Genomic DNA, 14,606 nt, shown 5'->3' with positions numbered 1-14,606 from the left:
TCAGAATAGATCAAATAAAGGCGCACAATCAGGGAGCTCAGTGAATCTGGCACCTACTGTTGGTATTGAAGAGCAGAACAAAATCACTCATACACCTGCAACATCGAATTCTGGTTTTTCCTTCACACATGATCAATACAAAAGTCTATTGGATTTGCTTCAACAAAATAAGCAACAAGCTTCATCTGCAATTCATTCTGCCAACACAACTCTAACCAATTCAAATACTAGCTCAACCAATCCTTTTATTTTAAATGTCAATTCCAATTCTAATTTTGGTAAGCATTCTAACTTCTGGATCATTGATACAGGAGCTACCGATCATATCACAAATAATGGATCCATACTTACCAATAGTCACTCCATTAAGCCCACCACCATACACTTGCCAAATAACACCTTTACTACTGCACTTATGGCTGGAACTGTTATCCTTTCTGATGATTTGCATCTTAAAAATGTTCTTTATGTTCCAACTTTTCATGCCAATTTGATTTCTGTTCCTCAATTAACCAAAACTAGCAAATGTTCAGCTATCTTTTCTGCTGACTGTTGTTCTTTTGTGCAGAAAACTACCAAGAAGATGATTGGTACAGCTAGATTGGTTGGTGGTCTCTACATAATGGAGTCTATTTCTAATTCGGTTTGCCATGCTATTTCACATTCTGCTTCCAATTGTAGCACAAATAATATCTCTGATTCTGCCTTATGGCATATGAGATTAGGCCATATTTCCTTTGATAGGCATCAATGTATAGCAAATCAGTTTCCTTTTATTCATTTTAATAAAGCAAGAATTCCTTGTGATGTTTGTCATTTTTCAAAACAAAAAAAATTACCGCATTTCAGTAGTATCACTAAGACCACTCATATCTTTGATATCCTTCATGCTGATATTTGGGGTCCCTACTCTCATACTTCTATTTTAGGGCACAAATATTTCTTAACCCTTGTTGATGACTTTAGTCGATTCACTTGGGTTATTCTTATGAAATCTAAAGGAGAAACAAGAAAACATTTAACCAATTTTATCTCCTTTGTTGAAACTCAATTTGATACCAAACTAAAGTGCTTAAGAAGCGACAATGGTGTTGAATTCCTCATGCATGACTTTCTTTTATCCAAAGGAATTCTTCACCAAAGGTCTTGTGTAGAAACCCCGCAGCAAAATGGTATTGTTGAACGAAAGCATCAACATATTTTAAATGTTGCTAGAGCACTTTCTTTTCAATCTAATCTTCCTAAAACTTTTTGGAATTTTGCCATTCAACATGCTGTGCATCTCATCAATAGAATTCCCACACCCCTTCTTTCCAACAAATCTCCTTATGAGATTCTTCACCATAAACCTCCCGTCTTCCTACACCTCAAAATTTTTGGCTGTTTATGTTATGCATCCACTTTACACACACATAGGACCAAATTTGACTCTAGAGCTCGTAAGGCAGCCTTCATTGGCTATAAAGAGGGTTTCAAAGGATACGTACTTTATGATTTGTCATCTCATCAACTTTTCATCTCTAGGAATGTCATTTTTTATGAGCATTATTTCCCTTTTCACCAATCGTCAAATGCTACTACTCCTACCTCATTTAACCCTTCATCCAATGATAATTCTGCATTTCTTTTTGATTCCTATGCTGATGAAAACAACTTGGCTGCATCCATTCCTCCATCAAATTTATCTTCACCTAGCGGTTCCCCCACTCGCAATACCTCTATTGTATCTTCCCCTGGTAGTCCTTTATCTCCTCCTTCCACTTCTTCTTCTTTACCTCTCCCTCAACCCGTTAGGCATTCTACCAGAATTATAAATAGACCCAGTTACTTGCAGGACTATCACTGCAACTATACTAGTTGCACCAATCCATCTTCAGGTATTAATATTGCTATTACATATCCTTTATCTTCTGTTTTGTCATATAACAATTGTTCTTCTTCTTATAAAAATTTCTGTCTTTCAGTTATTACTAACCCTGAACCCAAAACATTTATTCAAGCCTCAAAACATGAATGTTGGCAGAATGCTATGAAAGCTGAGCTTGATGCTCTTTCTTTAAACAAAACCTGGACTATTGTTGATCTTCCTGCAGGTAAAACCCCTATTGGATGTCGTTGGGTATATAGGATTAAATACCATGCTGATGGCACCATTGAGCGCTACAAAGCTCGCCTTGTTGCTAAAGGCTTCACTCAAATGGAGGGGGAGGATTACTTTGAAACTTTTAGCCCTGTGGCCAAGTTAACCACTGTCAGAGTTTTACTTGCCTTAGCTGCTGCCAAAGGATGGTTTTTAGAACAATTGGACATCAACAATGCATTTTTGCACGGAGACTTAAATGAGGAGGTATACATGTCTTTACCCCCTGGTTTTGAAATTCCAAATTCTGATTGTTCCTCTAAAGTGTGCAGATTGCACAAATCTCTCTATGGTTTAAAGCAAGCTAGTCGTCAATGGAACCATAAGCTTACTACAATGTTGATTTCTCTCGGATATTCTCAATCTCAAGCTGATCACTCACTCTTTGTGAAAGCTTCCGACTCTACTTTCACAGCCTTGTTAGTATATGTGGATGATATTGTCTTGACTGGAAATTCAATGTTTGAAATCAATTATGTCAAGCAGATTTTGGATAATCGTTTCAAAATAAAAGATCTTGGTCCTTTAAGATTTTTCCTTGGCCTTGAAGTTGCTCGCACCAAGGATGGCATTTCCTTAAATCAAAGGAAATATGCTTTAGAGTTGCTTAATGATAGTGGCAATCTTGCCACTAAACCTGCCACAACTCCTTGTGACCCTTCCACTAAGCTCACCAATGAAGGCAGCACTCCTTATTCTGATCATACAGCTTATAGAAGGCTCATTGGTAGGCTTATTTATCTTACTCATAGCCGACCAGACATAACATTCTCAGTACAACAACTTAGTCAATATGTTTCCCAGCCTCTTGAATCTCATTTCCATGCTGCAAATCGTGTGCTCAGGTATCTTAAATCTACCCCCTCTCAAGGCCTCTTCTTCCCTGCCTCTACATCGCTACAATTATCTGGATTTGCTGATTCTGATTGGACCTGCTGTTTGGATACTAGAAAGTCTATTACGGGTTATTGTGTATTTCTTGGCTCTGCTCTTGTCTCATGGAAATCTAAGAAGCAATCTACTGTATCTAGATCTTCATCTGAAGCAGAATACAGGGCATTGGCTAGTTTATCTTGTGAGATTCAATGGCTTCATTACCTCCTTGCTGACCTACACATTCCTATCAAATCTCCATCTTCAGTTTATTGTGACAATGCATCAGCAATTTATCTTGCTCATAATCCTACATTTCATGAGCGTACAAAGCATATTGAGATTGATTGTCATGTGATTAGAGAAAAAATTCAAAAGGGCATCATTCACCTCTTACCAGTTCCATCATCATCTCAACTTGCTGATGTATTTACTAAACCACTTCATGCCACCTCGTTTCAAAACTTCATTTCCAAGTTGGGACTTTGCAATCCGCATAGTCCAACTTGAGGGGGAGTATTACCATTTATCACTTAATATTTAACTATAGTTATTTCTTGTATTTAACTTAGTTAGTCTCTTAGTCTTTCACTAGTTTAATTAGAATTAAAATAGACAGTACCGTAACTGTTTTGGCTACTTAGTTTCTTTACCATTGTATATAAGCTAGTGTACTGTATTGTATATGTCATCAAAAACTGATCAATTAAATCAATTTCTTCAAATTACTTTTCTGCGCATACCAAGACAGATAAGGAGACTATTGATGAATGAAAATGATTTCATGGCTTCCCCGAACTTTTACGATATTGATCGGAACAAGGTTCTTCGAATATATGCTGCTTCAACTGTTGCTAGGGTATGTGTGAAGTTTCATTGTTCTTATTTTTTTGGTTAAACATAACTGTCACAATTCCATATCTGTTTTTTGTTTTCTCATAGATTTGATTGTTGTGTTATTTCCTTTAGATCTTGGTTAACATATGCATAAAATAAATTAATGATTTCTTACATTGGAAACATGCACTCTGATTTTGATAAGTATGCAATGATGATATAGATTAAAAGAAGGAAAAAAAAAATCAGAATTTACTGTGATTTGTAATTGTTTGTGGGAAGTTAAAAAATTGAAGGAAAAAAAAAAAAGATTGGGAATTTGATTTCATAGTGAAGTCGTGAGCCAAGGTTTTTCTTGATAGGCATAAAACTGTTACAATTTCATATCTGGTTTTTGTTTTCTCATAAATTTGTTTGTTGTGTTACTAGTTATTTTCTTTCTTCCTTTGGTTCTTGGCAAAACATAGGCATAAAATCAATGAATGATTTGTTACATTGGATCTTTGTTGAAATTCCTTTTTGATCTGTGTTTCTTTGAATGAAAGTTTCGTCTCACTGTTATCGTTAATTTTATTTATTTTTTGCTATACGCAGCACTGGCGTGGTAATGATTTGTTACATTGGATCTTTGTTGAAATTCCTTTTTGATCTGTGTTTCTTCGAATGAAAGTTTCATCTCACTGTTATCATTAATTTTATTTATTTTTTGCTATACGCAGCACTGGCGTGGTTTTTGTTATGATACGTTTATTGTGTATCTTGCTATGAACTACTTTGACCGCTTCATGTCAAACAGAAATCTGACACCAGAGGTAACAATATTAATGTTTCTTTTCAGTTTTAGCAACATTTTAAGTTTCTTTTTGTTTGTACTATTATTATTAATGTCAAAATTGAACTGAACACTCAATGGTTTATTGAAGGTTATGGAAGGCCGCACTATTACCGAAGAATTTGGTTTGGTAGCCTTAGCTTGTCTCCTCATATCTGCCAAGTTGAGAAATATTTGGTAATGAACTTTCTTGTATGATAAAATCTTGGATACCTATTTAGCAACATCTTCAATTTTCTTGTATGATAAAATCTTGCATATATACATATTATTTTCACAGGACTACATCAAAAATTCCACAGAACCTGCCACGGTAAAGAAAATGATATCTGATATCTGGGAGCGACTTGGACTTGGAGTACGCTGGGAAATGAAATCTGTAACCGCCTTCACCTTCCTGGACTACTACTATCCTTACTTCAAAAACATTGGTATTTTTAAACGTCGTTGGATTTATGAGATCCTAGTTCAGGCACAAGGAGGTAATTATAAACTGACAAACACTACTGCTTTCTTCTTTATAAATTCCAAATGATAATATTAATTTGAGTTTGTTTTTCAACTTATTCTGCAGATCACACTTTTGTTAACTACCGCCCTTCTCTGATGGAATTCTCAGCATTTATCGCTGCTTCAAGAATTCTATATCCTTCAAAGGATAACGAAGTTGCAAATGCCTTAACAAATTCTGAGTTTCTCTCTACAGTATGTTGTTTAAAATATTTATATGTATAGCATGTTATTTATTTATCTTAGTATCTCTACATTTCTCCAAAAGAACTTAAGAGCACCATTGAATAGTTATACAAATTATGCCCAAACTTTTTAAATGTTATTTCAGGAACTGGTGCAAGAATGTGCAAATCTGATGGTTGAGCTTTGCTCTGAAAAGGACATTAGTTTTGAAACTCCTGAATCAATAATTCAGGAGACTTCAAGTAGAGTTGGTAGATTTGTCAAAAAAGCAAGAAGTAAAGTTGGTAAAATAAGCAAGCTTGAGACAGTGGCAGAGGAGGTTGAAGAGCTCTCTGATTCGGATGCAAAAGGAAAAGGAGTGAGTGAGGCTGAAGCAGGGAGAGTGGCCAAGGCCAAGGGAAAAGATATGACTGATTCTCATGAACAAGATGTTGCAAAAGAGATGACTGAGGCAGAAGCACGGAGACAGGCCAAAAGGGCAAGGGAAAAGCGGTCGATACGACAAAAACATCTGATGATAAAGCCAGGGCAGAGGCTTTAACCCCACCAGCATTGAAAAAGGACAAGGAAGATGTGGAAGAGGATGGACAGCCACGCGACCTTGTGAAGTCCCATATGGAGTTTTTGAATCATGTAGCACCAAAACACGTAAACATGAACTTTCGGCTGAAGTGGCTAATACTAGAAGGAGAACGTGCACAGCCGAAATGTTTTAGCTATGGTAGCTGCACCATTCTTTAGTTTGGAAATGCAAATCCTGCAAGCTTGTATCAATAGGAGGGGACTGACGAGATATATGTAACTGTGGCTTCAGTTGCTGAAACATTGGTTTGTTCTGCCACTGCAGATACTTTTGTGGTCTATGATTTAGCTTTGGATCATGTTCTATTACTTGGTTTTGTGGTTCAATCTTTGGATATTACTACTGTTCAGATTTCCTTTTAACTGTTCAAAATGTCAAAACTGTTCTAAGCTCATTTTAGGTGTTATCTCATTGTGTACTACAGATGAGTTCAATTCAAAATGTTATAGGATTTAGCTTTAGATAATGTTCCAATACTTTGTTTTGTAGTTCAAACTTTGGATATTACTACTGAATGCTTTGTTTTGTAGTTCCAATGCTTTGGTTTTCAAGTTGAATTCCTACAAATGAAAAAACTGTCCGAAGAATGTTCTAAGCTCTTTTTAGGTTTTATATCTCTCATTGTGTACTGGTTTAGCATAAAAGTCTGAATGTTAATAAATTAATCTATTGAGAAAATTATTTTTAGAAAATGTACTTTGATATAAAACTAGATTAACCATGTAAAAGGTGTATAAAAGAAATCTATGCAAACCTTTAATTCAATATTTTGACAAATATCTATACAACTAAATATTCAAGGATGTCGAAGATAGTACTGATATCGAAAGTGTTCGCTTAGTCGCTATCTCTTGTCTCACCATATCCGTCAAGATGGGGACAAATTCCTTCTCAGCTGATTGTTTTTTGGTAGACCTATATGTGCATGTCAATTTATTCAGAATTTGAAGTTATGGTTAAATATTCTTGTAGACTCAATAAAAAGATTGTTTATATATAGTCTCTACCTTTTATAAAATGAAAGTCATTTTAATCTCTCAGTAGAAATAAAAATGGATACAATTTTTATAACCAGTTAACAACAACATAAATTATCTAGAGCTTTGTTTTTAAATTCACTAAATGATCTTATTCATTCCAAAGACGGACATGAATTTCAGGGTAAATCATTAAATGGTAATGAGAATGAACTTCGCATTCTCCAACAACCATCTTCAGAATAACTATTACCCTTCAAACAATTCCTATGCAATCAAAATCTTTATTAAATTTGAAGAATTCAAAAACCTATACAAAGTATAAAATATTTGTTTGTTACTACATACCAAATATAATAATCATTGATTTGGTTTCGCACTGATTTGGTTCCACCGGTATGCTCGCAACTGAGGCAGACAAATCTTACAAATCATGAGGTCTTTGATATATTGAATCGATGGTTAGTGAAGCATTGCTTCAGTAGTGTCTGAGGTATTATGATTTTGTTATTTTAATTTCATTTTTGCATCTTGTAATGATCGCATGAATAATCATAAAACAGATTAAGGTATAAGGTAAATAAGATCTTACGGATTTTGCATCAATTCTATCTGCAATTCTCATCATTTCATTGTAGTATGAAGTAGATCATCCCTTGATAAAACAATGGTTTGGCCCGAAATGTGACCAAGTAAAAAAATTTCACTATCCAATCTAATCATTTGGCAATATCATTAATCAGCATATAAAGCCAAAAATACTATCAAAATTATTTTGTTGTGAAACAGATCAAAAATGGCATTTGAGATATTCCGAATTTATCTGGAATATAAAACATAAAGATAAGTAAGCATGTGCAGCATGATGAAGTAAAACTACCTATAATATATTGAACAAAGATAGTTAAATAGCACAGAACTTTTTTTACTTTGCATGGTTACTTACTTCTTTCTTTTATTTCTTAAGTTGTTATTTTCTCTCTTATTGATTATAATAATTATCTCATGTTTGAATTTGGTTCCTGGGATTGCATGCATCCAGTGTAAAGTCTGTCTTTTGATAATGCAATCTATGCTAAGAACTAAGAAGCAGACAGACACTGGATACAACACGGACACTAACACATTGACACATTTGATCTACTTTTACAAGTGTACTTTAAATTTGGCTGTGAAATTATTTTACTAAAGGCTTTACCACATAAGTGCTAAATGAAGCAAAGCTTGCTTCATCAAAGGGAAAGAAGTTCAGAGTACAACAAGACTCCAAACAAATTACACCCACTAAACCCGACTATTGATTAGCTTAGGACACCCGACTCACAAACCCAAAGAAAAGAGCAATTTTCTTTACTATATGAGAGAGAAAAATAAAAAAAATTGTCTTCAATGCACAGGGTGAAATGCTTTGGTAGAAAAAAAACAACTCTCCACGTAAAATAAATATAAAAAGTATATAGCCCTTTCTTTTTATTATTTAATGATATAATTTGTAATTCAACGTTTAATTAAAAATAAATTGTGTTTTTACAAAACTATTAGACAAAAATTTGTTGATAGTGTAATTATTAGTATATTATACTTATATTATACCAACTCGAGTGTACCGACTTTGTACCCCATAACAAGAAAATATGTGATTTGCCACGACCGTTTTCGTTGGTAATTCGGAGCAAATTTTTAGCTAACGAGTTTAACTTGAGATCAGACCCGTTTCTAGGAATTTGGTGGCCTAGGGCGAACCTACAATTTGAATTTTCAAATTGTGGAAATAATTTGGTTGAAGAAAATAGTTTTTCTACGTTAAATAATTATCTAACAAAAACATCACACTTCATATAAAAAAACATTGAGTTTTTTTATTTAATATTCAAAAGCTCATACAAAACAATTCCTTCAAGCATTTCTAAATGCAAAGCAACTAATAATCGTGTCTACATTAATATATTATATCATATCTATCTCAATGTGTTAAATGGCTACCAAGCTTCTTCTTTTTTTTTTTATGGAACGGTTTGGGATGGTGGAAGGCTAGGGATTTGAATTCCCTTTATAACATCACAATAAATTATAAATGAGTCGACAAAGAACTTACTAACAACCACCTCCTTTTAGAATTTAACTAACTTTTTAGGGCCTAATGAACCCTTGATTCTTTTTGTTGGGGCCTAAATTTCATTATTATTTTTTTTGGCCTAGGGCGGTCGCCCTCCTCACTCAAATACAACCATGCTTGAGATTTACTACCGAATCAGCCGTAGCATGGATTGAGAGACAATTTTGCTAGGGAATTATTTCATAGTAAATCCACAGTTAATAGAATAAAAATCCTAGCGAATCGTAAGTTAATATGTAGCAAACAAGCATTCAAAATATAGTTTCCGTAGCAATATAACTATGACATATCATAGCGAATTCACATCAAATTTACAGCAACATAACTTGGATGTGCCATAGCAATTCCGTCGCAAATCGTGCCATAGCAATTCCGTCGCAAATCTATAGTTGAAATTAAACAACAATATTTATAAATGATCCTAGCAATTGGAAAGTTTTTGCCTTTTATTTTAAAAAAAAAAAATTAATATATTTAAAGAACTATCAATCAATCAATTAGAAACTTTAGTTGCATAAAAACCACAATAAGAAATCCAAAATAGTATTGATAACAAATTAGGTCAATCTCAAATCAAACAAAAACAGGAAAAAGAGAGAACTTCACAGTTTCAAATCCATGAAACACCATCATAATCTAACTGAAAAAGAGTGTGAAGATAAACATTGTACCGACATGAGAAAGAAACGGATAAATCTAGACTAATTTCTAAACTGATAAAAGCTTATGTGGATACTCCTTTATGGAGCAACTACAACTCTCAATTTAAGGTACTAATACAATGCAACAACCCTGTAGTTATTGATTAATTAAGATATTTCTTGGTTTGTTTAGATTGCATATATAGCATCGAAGGCATAGAGCAGCAGTTTTGTGGCCTGCTCAATTGATCCAAGTTTTATAAACTTTAGTAACTCGTGCATGAATCAAGTTTAATTTCAATGGAGTAAAAGTTCAATAGTACAACTCCAAACTTTAAACTTGTCTAGTTAACATTAACATATAATCAATTCAAAAGTATGAGACGAAAATCTAGCCAATAAGAAGAATGAAGGTATTAATGAATCGGTATTCAGTACCAGAACAACTGAAAAGTCATATTCTGAACTGTTACAGAAGTTATCCAGAATGTCTAATTAAGAAAAGTTGCGGAAATATTCATCTTAGTCACTCAACAACACAGGGGAACCTGATTTGGTGCTCATAAAACTAATCAAACAAGTTATGGCTCACTTGCAATAGCAGTCCATTCTATATGTATTGTTAGTGACCTGATTCCAAAACTGAACACTGTACAAGATACTGTTTCAAAGATAACGATGAAGAAATTTAAGGAGAACGATACCTGGAAATAATAATCTTCAATACTTTATCAGGTTTTTCAATATAAAATTTTCATGTATAAATTGTATGTACATTATGTACAATACCTGCCCTAGTAGCATGCTAGTGTAATGTTTTTATTTATTTTTTTTCAGAAGAATTTCTTTTATCTTATATTTCATTACACATTTTATTTATGCTTTAGCAGTCACGATTGGATGCTTATAATTGCTAATCTATTATTCAAAAGTTAAGGTTGTTGATTAAGCAAACAATATATTCAATACAATACCACATTGGAGAGTTGATAAGTTATTACCTTTTTCTCAACAAATGAACTCAAATCACTCTCCACATGAATTATTTTTCGCTCTAAACTGTCCTGTAAAATAGTGTATATTGGATTTAGAATTAAATCTAAATTTTCACTAACCCAAAAAACAGGAAAAGTATTAAAGGCCGTCGGAAGAGGGGATTCAGCTAAGGCTAAATAAACAATAAATGTAGGAAATAAGTTGAAGAAGTAGTTCTGATCACTTTTAGGCTCAAAATGTTCTTTTCATTCAGCAACTGATTGGTTTTTTCAACAAATCCAGTCTGCATAAACGAACTCAAATTGCTCTCCAGAATATTTACTTTTTGCTCTAAACCCTCCTGTGGAACAATCTATAGCAGATTTAGAATTTAAATCACTATTCCATTAACAGAAAAATATCAAAAATTATTCTTCATAATAAGCAGTTAAGAGTGGGTGAAATCAGATACGGTTAAATAAGCAGTGTATTAAGGAAATTGCAAAGTTGATTTAGCTAGGCTCAAAACTACCTTTTCATTCAATAACATATTGACCTTTTCCACCAATCCAGCCTGCATATATGATATAGTTATTGAATATTAAACACCTTGGTAAACAATATCTCCAAATAAATGCTACGAAATATTATTCTTATATAAACAGCTAAAAGGGGAAACCATATAAGGTTAGAAGATGACCTGATGCCATCAGAGCGAGACAAGTTAGAAGACGATTCAGACAGTGCAAGGACAAAGTACACTGGTATCCCAAGCGAAAAGGATGGCAGAGACACCTGTAAGTTAACGGATAGATGAAAAAGGTTAACTAGCAAATGAATTCTAAAAATATAAATCATTCAGATCAGAGTTATAGAGAAAATTGAAGTGGAGGACTTCGTTCACAGAGCTTCCTAATGCCTCGAAATGTGAAGCAGCATCACGAATTGCAGAAACTACTCCGTAAAATAAGGATGTACCTGAATCTCCTTAAATGGTCCACTTGTATCGCCTTTAAAATAAAAGGCTCAGCTTGCAACTGTTCAATTTGATTATGCATTTTCTGCACTTTAGCGGCCACTAGATCACGATTAATCTAAAACAATTAATCTGAACAAAACCGTATCTCAAAACAGAATGAAGCACTTGTTAAAAGTAACAGGACGCAAGATAGAAGAAACTGTTAGATACTGGTTCAGATATGTATAAATACAAATGATAATTCTATGGTATTTGGGAGATTATTGCATAATAATAAGGAAATGCATGTGATGTATTATTATTGATATAAGAAAGTAACTGCAGAAAGGTAACCAACCTCTAAGAGTTAGAGAGCCTAGTCTCTCCCAAACCAACCCACATACAAAATACCCAATGCCCTCCCTTTTCCTCTGCATCTTTATTTATAATAGTAACTCACTATAACAGTTGCATAGAAGTTCTGCAGATAACAGTTACTAATTAATATATTAAATAAACAACTAATATTTTATAACTTATGCCCTTAGGAGTCCTATATCTAACAATACTCCCCCCTAAAGATTCACCTTGTCCTCAAGGTGAAGGATAACATAAGTGTCCTCCAGGGTCCCATAACTTGAAGTAGAGTGACAAAGTACTGCCGACCACTAGAAAAACAGCCGTGTCCTCAAGGCTGAGATGAGAGAATTGGTTTGAGTACATTTTGTCATTCCTAACTACTAGAGTAGCCTTGACACAAGTAGCTTGCAAGTCACCCAAGCAATTGAACATGAACAATTTCAGCAAGACAACTGTTGCTACAACACAAAGTAAGGCGACAACTAGGACAATGGCGATGAGAGATTGAATTTCCTGATAAATGAATTCCCCAAAAACTCTCATTGTGCTGTAGTGTTCGAAAACCAAGTCATTTCCTCCAGAATCCCATTGATGGGAGCCGGACAAGCCCATTTCAAGTGATCGAGTCATCCACACAATTCCACTCCCATTTTAATTGGTTGGCAACCGACAACTAATGTATTTCACATGCCAAAGGGCCTAATACATCATCAATCAAAGCCATCACCACCATTGAAGAGATCTCAATATTAAGAGTAGATGGCAGTGATGATTCCCTTTCCACTTCCATGTTCCTCCTGCTCATAAAAAGAATTACGCGTGTCTTCAAAAATATAGATAAAACCACTTTGTTGTACTTAGTAACTCCTTCACCTTTCACTTGGATAAACTTATCAGCAATCAGATATGGGCTGCTCCAATGACCTTGAGATGGAATTCCTATTTGATCTAATTGAAAAATAGTGTGCTTGAGAATATTTGTACGTATGTTATCCTTTAAGAGCCCCTTCATCGATAACGTCTTTATGACTGAAGGATGAATCACCAATGATTGTTTGAAAAGGTTTGATGCAAAAACCTCTAAATTACAACCATAGGTTTGTCTATGTTTTATGCTATTTTTGGAATCTAGTGACTCTACATTGCTCCACCTTTTAATTTCTCTCACCCACTTACTAGAATTGTTTTGTGCCTGACCCACTAGGTTTATTGTTAGATCCAACATACAACCTGACCAATCTGTTCCACCGTTTTTCTCCTTCTGGTTTGTATCATCTACTATAGCCACCCCCTTTTTCATAACCGAATGGCTATCATTAAATTGAACCGAACCTAGTAACTCTATTCCTGTCCACATTTCTAATACCTTCCATACCAAACAAAAAATAACTTGGGTCTGATCCATTAGATTAAAAGAGATACCAACCTTAACAATTGACCCTGTTATCCTTTTGACCTCACAATCCTTCCCAACTGAAGCGACGTTGAAACGTAACCGTTCAGTTGCAAGTGTGTTGCTCGTCGTCGGTAACGGTCGAACCACTGCAAGTTGGTTGATGCCAGGCGGTTCCGGCCATTTCAGCGGCGGTGGTATGTGCTGAGTATTAATTGTTGGCTCTTTCCCTTCCTCCTTGGATCGGGGCCTGTCTCTTGTTGCATCTGAAGACGACCAATCCGGTGATTTGGGTGGCGGTTCTCTCCGTTGGAGATCTGCCGCGGGTTGACTAGAGTCTAGCGACTCTGGCGGTGGTGATTGTGATGAAGGCAGATCTGGTGTCTCCGGTGGAGGGTGCAGATTGGGAACAATCCTTCTCTCCTTCTCACATCTTTGTGTCTCAGTTGCTGCATCGATGATTGTCTCAAACACTACCACCGATTTATTGTGACTTGCAGATTTTTGTACCATGCATTTTGTGAATGGTGTCACATGAAAGTCCTGATGTGACCGCTCTGGTGGTGGTTCGATGCCGCTCAAACTAAGCAGCGATCCAGAGTTTGTCTCCTTACCAACCTCCTTTGACTCTTCATAGTTTTCTGTGTTCTCATTCAGAACGTACTCATGGCTTTCTTGCTCCTCGCCTTCTGCAGACTCAAGCATATCCCATAGGTCTGGGATGAATTTCTGAATAAAACCTCTTTCAAATATCTTCCACGTCGCATTCTGATTGCCATTCTTCCAATAAGACCACCAATTGGAAGCTTCTCCTCTGAAAGCATACAGAGTAACCCAGTCGACCTTCATTTTCTCTGTGATCCAAATATTGGCTTCAAAGTACCGTTATAACTGGATCAACCACCAGTAGGCATCTTCCTTTCCATCAAAAATAGGAATCAGTCTCTCGAACATCACTGGCTCTCACTCTTCTATCAAGAACAAATGTGATTTTTTTTTTTTTTGGATCAGAACTGCTCTGATACCAGTGTTAGATACTGGTTCAGATATGTATAAATACAAATGATAATTCTATGGTATTTGGGAGATTATTGCATAATAATAAGGAAATGCACGTGATGTATTATTATTGATACAGGAAAGTAACTGCAGAAAGGTAACCAACCTCTAGGAGTTAGAGAGCCTAGTCTCTCCCAAACCAACCCACATACAAAATACCCAATGC

General features: G+C 35.0%; 1 protein-coding gene across 4 annotated transcripts; it reads right to left on the bottom strand.

Moving 5' to 3' along the window:
* Nucleotides 1-9,498: 9,498 nt before the first annotated feature.
* Nucleotides 9,499-11,772, bottom strand: LOC146954665 (uncharacterized). 4 transcript variants are annotated; one of them, XM_085717549.1, is made up of 6 exons: nucleotides 11,649-11,772; nucleotides 11,371-11,465; nucleotides 11,203-11,244; nucleotides 10,915-11,043; nucleotides 10,697-10,759; nucleotides 9,499-10,399 (listed from the first exon to the last, which is right to left on the bottom strand). In XM_085717549.1, the coding sequence occupies exons 3-6, from the start codon at nucleotides 11,218-11,220 to the stop codon at nucleotides 10,277-10,279; spliced, it is 333 nt and encodes a 110-aa protein (XP_085573675.1). In that variant the 5' UTR covers nucleotides 11,221-11,244; nucleotides 11,371-11,465; nucleotides 11,649-11,772; the 3' UTR covers nucleotides 9,499-10,276. The 4 variants fall into 4 exon arrangements, with proteins under 4 accessions (XP_085573675.1, XP_085573669.1, XP_085573684.1 ...); XM_085717543.1 differs by having other exon boundaries at nucleotides 11,371-11,772; XM_085717558.1 differs by having other exon boundaries at nucleotides 9,499-10,356; nucleotides 11,371-11,772.
* Nucleotides 11,773-14,606: the final 2,834 nt, after the last annotated feature.

The sequence above is a fragment of the Medicago sativa genome, chromosome 1, assembly GCF_051527215.1.
Source record: "Medicago sativa cultivar Bolivia chromosome 1, Bolivia_mono, whole genome shotgun sequence".
NCBI lineage: Eukaryota > Viridiplantae > Streptophyta > Magnoliopsida > Fabales > Fabaceae > Medicago > Medicago sativa.
This window is presented reverse-complemented; position numbering and strand designations above follow the sequence as displayed.